The sequence below is a fragment of the Eleutherodactylus coqui genome, chromosome 9, assembly GCF_035609145.1.
Source record: "Eleutherodactylus coqui strain aEleCoq1 chromosome 9, aEleCoq1.hap1, whole genome shotgun sequence".
NCBI classification, from domain to species: domain Eukaryota; kingdom Metazoa; phylum Chordata; class Amphibia; order Anura; family Eleutherodactylidae; genus Eleutherodactylus; species Eleutherodactylus coqui.
This window is the reverse complement of record NC_089845.1, coordinates 124,708,363-124,717,667: the sequence shown is the minus strand read 5'-3', so window position 1 is coordinate 124,717,667 and position 9,305 is coordinate 124,708,363. Positions and strand designations below refer to the sequence as shown.

Sequence of the window (9,305 nt, the reverse complement as noted above, 5' to 3'; positions counted from 1 at the left end):
CTTCACTATGGGGTTACTGCACTCCCCACAGTTAGGAGGAGACTGCACGGAGTGCTGGTTGCTTTTAATAGGACTGTTGGGATACTCAAGTGATACCCGCTCAGGTATTTCCATCAGCCCCACTGAAATGAATGCAGCGCTGACCAAACAAATACAACTTGTCCCACAAAAATACAAGACCTTGTATGGCTATATCAACAACTTATGTCTCTTGCAATGTGACTATGAAAGTCTCTTTGTCCTTAAGCCACAAAGTAAACTGGTCATTAAAAAGATAATTTGTTGCACAGAGTACAAAACGAAAACAGCTTTCCTACACTTTGCGTAGTTGTAACACCCGGAGTGTCCACTAGATGTCGCCGATTCCCACTCTCGGCCGCAGTGCTGTAGCTCGCTGTGTTTTGTTCAATGGATACAATGTTGCATCAGGACGCGTTCCCCCTTAACCCCCTACTGCCCGGGCTGGCCACCTTGTGCCTTGTGTAATGCCACTTTCCCTGCCCACTGCACCCAGTAGATGAGTCTGTGCGTTATTTGTTCTGCTTTGTTTGCTCAGCTCTTCTCGGGTTTCCCAGCTCTTTGCTCCACCCCACTGGGGATCAGGAGACAGAAAGCCATTAGTTGGCACTAAAACTATTTCCCAGTGTGTGAACTCGGAGTAAAGTCCTGGAGGTGGACAATGCACCCAGCATGGCTGTAGCTGCGGCAGCCCCGGGCACCAGGGTGCAGAGGAGCGGCTGCCTGGAGGTGCTGGTGAGGGAGCGATGGCACAAAGTTGGGGTGAACTTATATGAGGACTCCCTGGTGCTGAGCAGTGAGGACATCAGCTCCAATGGCATTACCAATGGCTCTTACAGAAGTCCCCAAGACCAGGAGCCTGGCAGTCCCAGGGGGGTCAGGACTGCACTCACAGACCTGCCTGAGCAAGTGCCAGAGGCTATTGCCAACAAGAAGAGGGCAGTCAAGGTGGTGAAGCAGGAGTTGGGGGGGCTGGGCATCAGTATCAAGGGGGGCAAGGAGAACAAGATGCCCATTCTCATCAGCAAAATCTTCAAGGGGCTGGCAGCGGACCAGACTCAGTCCCTTTATGTTGGAGATGCCATCTTATCTGTCAATGGGGTGGATCTGAGGGATGCCACTCATGATGAGGCTGTGCAGGCTCTGAAGAAGGCTGGCAGGGAGGTGATCCTGGAGGGTGAGTGTTGGAGGTGGGCTCTGACAGGTGGTCTGGAAACTAAACTCAAGCTGCACTCAAAGATGTTCTGCAGCAGCTGTTCCAAAGCACTGATCTTTTAATAGTACAATGTAACTAGATCCTGTATGAATAGATATTACACTATGACAGCTGCATAGACTGTAGCCTTGCTGAATTATTATTGTCAGTTCTGCATTCAAAGGTGTTCTGCAGCAGCTGCTTTACAGGAATATTGTTTCTTTATGACTATAGCATGCATTTACTGCATTTATGATCTTACAGGCTGCATACACTCACTGACTATTTTAACTATGCTGGATAGTAATTGACAGTTCACTATTCCATTCTAAGATGTTCTGCAGCAGCTGTTTCAGAACATTGATCATTTTACTAGTATATATGTAAGTAGGTCATGTAAGAATAGATATTACACTATGACAGCTGCATAGGCTGTGGCCTTGCTAAGTTATAACTGCCAGTTCTGCATTTAAAGATGTTCTGCAGCAGCTGCTTCACAGGAATAATAGATCTATATGAACAGAGCATGTACTTGTTGATTTTTGTATTCCCCTTTCAGATTGCATATGCTGACTACTTTAGCTATGCTGGATGATAAGTGACAGTTTGCTATTCCATTCAAAGATGTTCTGCAGTAGCTGTTTAGGAGCATTTATCCTTTTACTAGCATATGTGTAACTAGGTCATGTATGAATAGTTATTAAACTTTGGCAGCTGCATAGGCTGTAGCTAGTTATAACTGTCAGTTCTGCACTCAAAGATGTTCTGCAGCAGCTGCTTCGCAGAAATGAAAGCTCTAACTGCCTTCTATGACTGGAGTATGCACTTGCTGAGTTGAATTAGGACAGTTGACAGTTCTATACTCAAAGATGTTCTGCAGCAACGGTGGCCTGGCATAGTTAATCAGGTATTTGTGAATCTTGCATCACTTCACAGTGCATACCACTTTAACTATAAGCAGATATAGATTTTAAGTGACAGTTTGCAATATGGTCATCTGTCTGGGAATCACTGTCCATTTGTTTCCAAAGATGTTCTGCAGCAGCTTCGGCATTTAATATTTAATCAGGTACTTTTGGACCTTGTATTATGTTGTATCTTTCCACAGTGGGATATGGATTTTGAGTGACAATTAGCAATGTGGTCAGCTGTCAGGGAATCATTACCTTTTTTTGATTTCAAAGATGTTCTGTAGCAGCTGCTACTTTGTATTGCATCAGGTGTGTACAGATCTTATATCATTACAAGTAAAGTCTGGTGAATTAAAGTATAATAACTGATCTGTGACTGCAGTTAAAACTAATCTCCTTCACCTCAGTCCAGGAAGCTGAGCTATGAGTTGCTGTTTGTCAGCGACTTTACATTACAGAGGTGTTTGCTGACTGTGGCATGGGCTGAGTGGTTGAAGTGATCATGAGACAGTTGGCTTTGAAGCATATGCATTAGAGCTCATTCAGACTAATGTAGGCAGTTTGGGTCTGTGAAAAGCGTGCGTGCGTGTGTCTATGTGCGTGTTGCATGCGTTTTTGATGCATGTGCGCGTTTTTACATCCACACGGCATCTGTATTCACTGGGTCCTGCAAGTGCACAAAGAGAGTTCATATAACCTTTTCCCCGCTGTCTCCTGGTAAAAAACGCATTGAATACACATGCAACTGCATATTTGCTGCTATTGTACACAATCCCGCAGACTTTAATGTGCGCTTTCGGTCCGTAAATACTGACGAAAATGGGACATGCTGCTTTTTAAGGGAATGATCCGTCCAGGAAGAATAAACCCATGCAAATCAATGAGGTTGTATGCTGTCGGCTATATGTCTGTAGTAAATATGGCCAAAAAATACGCCCGTGGGAATCCTTGGGGCCGCCGTGGGAATCCTTGGGGCCGTTTCTCACCAGTGTTTTTGCTTTCCATCTAGCTGTTCCATTTTGGGAGCAGCAAAATGAAAGAAAGGGACCTTTCAAATTGTTCGCAGGACGCAGTGCAGATGCGGATTTTATTGCATTTTTAACTGCCAAATGCATTCTGGGGAACATCTTGTGGACTTTCTTGCATTTTTGTTTCACAAACTTTAATTGCGGAATTACATCTCCTCTATGTTAGCGATCCACAACAACAATTTTGAAATACATCCTTAACTCCGTAGCAGAAAGCTTTCCTGCTGCAAAATTAGCAGTTTTGCAGTAAAGACACACAGATTTTAATAGGTGCGTAATTCATGCTCCATGGGGATAAGAGCTTAAACACATGAACGTGTTTTTGGCCCGTTATATGACTGCGGTAATCACAGCCGCATAACAGGGCAAAACTAAACCACTGATTTCAATGGATTTCAGTGGTTTAGTTTTCACTATCGGGATTTTCGCCCGTTAATGGTACGGAAGAGAAAAGATAAAACTTGCTTAATCTTTCCTTAACTACATGAGGAAAACATAGGGCAGGACCTATCTTCCCCCACTATTTTTTTTTTCAAACTCCTGCACTATGGCGCAGAGTAGAGGCGTAACTTTAAGCTTCTGGACCCCAATGCAAAATCTGTAACCAATCACAGCCATCGACTCCTGGAGGTGGGATTTATGAATCTTGTTACCAGGAAGTGATCTGTGGGCGGCCGAGGACTGCAAGAAGCGCATCAGAGCACCAGAGAGCAGCGGGAGGGACCTGGACCAAGCCTGGTAGCTAAGTAAAATAAGACCTAGCCCCTCTTTTGGGGCAAAAATTAATATAAGACAGAGTCATATTTTGGGGGAAACACTGTATACATAACGTGTTTGCGCGTGTTTTTGAAAGTGTAAAATATAGAGAAACGAATAAGTTGAGCCAAGACCTGCACCCAGGTCAAGAACAGTCGTGGCGCAGCGCTACTTCTAATAGGTATATTCAGCTAGGTCACTATCATTGAAATCTGTGGAGGTCACAGAACCATCTGTAGTCATGGCACCCTGGGTGAGGGCACCTCCTGCTAGGCAGCCAGGAATAATTCTGGCCTCTACTAGTAAAAAAAAACGTTTCTTAAAGGGGTTGTCCAGGTGCACGGCAATTTTTAAAAAATTGATCCAGGCCTGCTAAAGCAATAAAAGCAGAGGAACTCACTTGGCCTCTGCCCCAGCGATCAAGCACTACAGCCCTGCGGTGGTCCTAGTCTTTATTTTGGAACAGCGACCACCTGACTACTGCAGCCAGTCAAAGACCACAGCAGTCAGCTGGGAGCCATGATGCCAGGAAAACGTTACCACTTGACCACTACAGTCAGGTGGTAGCTGTTCCAAAATGAAGACAGGGAGGACCATGTGGCTTCAGCGCTGGATCACCAGGGTGTAGGACAGGTAAGTACCGTTGCTTTTATTGTTTTAGCAGATCTGGATTGGATCATTTTTTTAAAAATTGCCCACCACCTGGACAACCCCTTTAAGGAACAGAAGTATATGTGGTCTACGTGTCCATATGTAAGATGTTTGGGGGTGTGCCTAGGCTAAGCAGGGGTGGGGCTTAAAGGAACATGTCATCAACTATAAGCACCATAAACTAAGTTATGATGCTTACAGGTTAGATGACATGGAATCTGGGGAGCTGTGTCTTGTACTCACCCCGTCCGCAGTTCCTGCAGGGGACCCCCGCGAAGTTAGCATGCACACAGCAAGCTTGGCTCTTTTCAGAAGACTGAGCATGCACATTCCCATTCATCTCTATGGGAGTGCGCATACACAGGCTTCTGAAAAGAGTCAAGCTGCTAGGGGCATTACAGGAATGGGGTACCAGGTGAGTGTGAGACATAGCCCCCTGCACTCCAATACCTAAACCACTAGCACTATAGCCTACTTTACGGTGCTTATAGAGGATGACAGGTTCCTTTTTTAAAAATCTTTGATTTGTGGTTTGAAGTTCCGTCTTGCAGTCATGAATAGCCAATACTAGGGCTGATATTAGGGGGTTGCAAAATGAATAATTGCCCTGGAGGCTCACAACAATGGAACTCTAGAAACCTCCCTGTATTACCTAGTGGGATATGGCAGTATTATTTGGGAACTGACGTGTATAGGAATTATATGGTGGTATTATGTGACCTTTTAAGGCGGTATTACTTGGATACTGCATAGTTTTTGGTGGCTGTATATGACAGTATTATCTTAGTAATGTGGGCTGCAATGACAAGAAAGCAGTTTAACAATTAGGCAGAGGCCTACTTAGCTGGTGTCCTAGGGTTCTGTATATTAGGGAATTGCTCTTTAGGCCGTTCCTCAGTAGACTCAGAAGAATGGGATCAGAGGACATCCACTCCTTGGAGACAACATAATCATGACCTTTTCAGAAATTTCATTTTTCTGCCGTTCTTATTTTAGTCTTGGCATTTTTGGCTGAATATTTTCCATGGATTTCACGGAGTTGATGCAGTGTGAGGCAAGCCGCAGCTTGTTGATCCCCGGCCATTGCAGCATACTTGTAGCGTGTTCTGCCAGCTTACTCACATCTTGTAGTAGGAAGACTGGGGATTTTAAGCTTTTACGGCTCTCAGCATGAGGGCAAAGAATACATGGACGCATGGGCTATTACGCTCGTCTGGGCCATTAGTGCATCAACTGTGATTTTTTTCTTTTTTTTCTTTTGCGTTCTATTGAAACTCAGCGCTAATGTGCGCAAGTTGTAAAAAGAAGCAGGAAGATAGGTCTTGCCCTATCTTTCTGGCATGTAGCATTAATCTGGATAGTAGAAATGAAAATATTAAAAACATGCGGTCATCTATTTAAGCCCTAAGAGAGGCTTTACACAGACGTATTTGCACGCGTTATTGCGCACGCAAAAATCATGTGCGTAATATTTAGAGAATAAAACCCATGGATATCAATGGGTTCGTTATCATTTCTCTTTTTGCACACACATTTCTCACGCGCTAAAAAATACGACCTGCTCTATTGTCCTGTGTATTTGCACACCAAGGGCCCCATAGAAGTCTATGGGAGGTGCACAAATACGCACGCAAAGTGCAAGAACATGCCCTGGGGGTCTGAACACAGGGTCACCCAGCGATCCCAAGAATGGCACAATGAACGCCCCTTTGAATATGTGACTTCTGTGGGAAAGGTGAAGATCAGTGTGCCCGGCAATCACCATCCCATACAAGTGAAGAGAGTGTTGGTTACTAGTTCACACTGCTACATTTACACCAGCATTCGGAGGTGCAGTTCTCAGGGGGCCCAGTGGTCGCCCACCAGTGATCAGACACTTATACCCTATCCAGTGGATATGGGAATAAATGTCCTTGGTTGTAAAACCCCTTTAAAGCGCATCTCCAAAATTGCATCGTCTACCACTGATACTTTCAAGCTTTTGGTTGGAGACACAGTAGAGGTAGCCTATACTAAACCTCCCTGTTATGTGTCCCTTACCTGCACATTTGTCATTCTTTTGTGATCGCTCTATTCTTTGTGACCGTATGGTTTCTACATTGTAGTGGGTCATGGCTGTAAATCTCCTTGAATCGCACCAGCAAAAAGTGTGTCAGACGCGGTCTTGTGATCACTGAACTCTTGCAAGGACTGAGATTTTATTCTCAGGTGCTTTTTTAGAAAATTTTCTATGTTGCTTTCTCTATAAAACAGATCTTGAAATCTTGCAGTTTTCACACTGGCCACTAGAGCACACGCACTAGGCCAACATTTCTTGTTTTCTACAGCTGTATAAATGGCATCCGTAGGTCAAAAAATAATTGAACAATTGTTTCTTCGTATAGAGAAGCGTCAAATCAATCTATTCTGAACAAAAAGCCAAGTTTTTAAAAAATTCCTCACAATGTGGGGATGTTTGGTGCTAGCCAGTTTTTCAAGATGGCCTTACGTGCCGAGACAGGTTTATGAAACAAGATTTTTTTACTTCCACGGGGTTTAGGCACATCTGTATTCACCACATGACCAAAGAAAGCCCAGCCCGGTGTTAACGCAATATCATGTCTAGAATGCGTTGTAGCAAAGGTGTGTATTCATTGCCAGAAGGAGTAAATTTGTGGGCGAAAAAAAGTTGCTTAAAATTCTGTCCTGGGGCCAGTAGCGGAGGGGGTGTATGTTGCCGGCAGTTGTCCTTCTTTGCTGCCTCTCCAATCCACTGGCTCCAGGTTCCATTTATAGCCATCCAAAATGATTGACACAATCTTCAGACTACCAATGACTATACCTGCTGTCTAGTTGGCCAGAGCTGCTCATGTGATCAGCACTGGCCAATCAGAGAGCAGTGCACAATGTGCATTAGGTACAGTAGTTAGAAAATTGCAGCAGCCATCTTGGACAGAAAAAAATGGGTCCCAGAACCGGCAGATTGCAGGGGTCGACAGAGAAGAACTGCCGTGAATATCCCCCCATAGTCCTCCAGAATTTGATCTCGAAACTGAATGATCACTTTAAGTAACAGTTTCTTAGCAAAATGTCAGCATTAAGCCTTTCCAAGCCACTGTCTGACGTCTAAAGACATTATGATTTAAGGCTGTACAGCTCCGATATTAGAAGATGCCCGTCGAGGTTCTCTTACTGTATATTGCCAGCCTCTCTACTGTTGGAGCCTATCCAACGTGTCACCTCATGCAGTACTGGCTTTAGCCAGCATGTAGCGCCGTTGTATAACAGCCGAAAAAGAGTAACCCCCTAGGAAAACCAGGATACAAATTGTATTGGAAAGGGTTAAGCAGTTTCACCCAAATGTACTTGTAGTATGGGCACATTTTTGTGTCGTTACCCTGGCCCGATCACAGGTCTACTGACCTAAACTAACCGCGTCAGAGGGATCTGTTATTAGACCCACAGCCACAATGTGACAATATGTCACTATTGTGAAACCGACCCCAGGATTGCTCACTTTAGTTATACTCCTACTTAGGCCGGCTTCACAAAAGCATATGCGTATTTGCAGAACAAATTACACTTTTTGCACGTGCATCAGCGCATTTTATTGTACATTTTTCACGTTTCACATGTTCATTTGCAAAGACGCACCCATTGAATTGTTGAATTAGTCTAATGAGTTCCAGATGTGTTCTTCTTCATGCACAATTACGCAGTGTTTCACGTATTTCCTAGCATATATTGCGAGCATTTGTGTATCCTCAATGACTTATATGGGGACTTTTAGTGTGCCAGCCTGCAGGAAAAAAGATCTGGCTGCGTTTTTTTGAGCAATGAAATATGCGCGCAGGAAAATACGTGCATGTTAACGAACCCATTGAAATCAATGGGTTCTATTCTCCACATATTGCATGCACAAATTTTGCACGCACAAATACGCCCGTGTGAAGTCAGCCTACATCATCCAGGGTTACTGGGCGAATACTAAGTCCCTGCAATAGCCTTTTAAAGGGACTGTCCCATGAAAACCAGTTATACCCTATCAACAGTATAGGAGATGACATGCTCATCGGTGGGGGTCCAACCACTGGGACCTATCTTTGGACACAAGAAACTCCCATAGGAGGGGGAGGGAGTTCACCTGCGCTGACTCTCAGGAAAGAAGACAGCTGCATCTATTGAAGCTAATCAAAGGATATCTGCCGACCGACGGAATTCCGTGCTGCAGCATATTTTTTGCGCAATACGCCCATGTGAATGGACGATAAAAGATTGATTTCAGAACTCGATTGCAGCTTTTCTTCTGTATTGCAATTTTCTGCCGCTTGCGCCCAGCGTGAAAACGGACACATTTGTGTGAATAAGGCCTTAGAAAAACATGGCTGCAATACCTGTCCACAAGATGCAGCTCAGCACCATTGAAGTGACTGGCTGCAATACCACATACAACCTGTGGACAAGTGTGGCGCTGTTTTTTAGATTATAGCAGCCAGATTCAGTCCTATCCAACCCCTTTAAATCCGTTCATAACGAATGTGTGGGTGGAAGTACAACTTTTTCAAGTGTCCTCCTTTTGAACTTGTGTTGTTGTCCCTCTTGTAATCATTTTTGCAGCTTTGCAAAAATACCGCAGGGTCTTAAATTCAATATGATATGAAGACATTTTACTCCGCACAAGAGTCACCGAGGAATTTCATCAATTCCCAAACAATTTCCTTTTTCTGCAGAGCACGGGATTCTTAGGTGAATACCAGGACAATTATC

The 9,305-nt window shown here is 44.3% G+C and overlaps 1 protein-coding gene across 2 annotated transcripts in view; it reads left to right on the top strand.

Moving 5' to 3' along the window:
* The first annotated feature begins 446 nt into the window (after positions 1-446).
* Positions 447-9,305, top strand: part of SNTB1 (syntrophin beta 1) — a 161,515-nt gene continuing 152,656 nt past the window's right edge. For both annotated transcript variants that reach the window (XM_066578464.1, XM_066578463.1), the window contains exon 1: positions 447-1,195. In XM_066578464.1, coding sequence (XP_066434561.1) covers positions 691-1,195 — 505 coding nt within the window. In that variant the 5' untranslated portion in view covers positions 447-690. The remainder of the gene's footprint in view (positions 1,196-9,305) is intronic.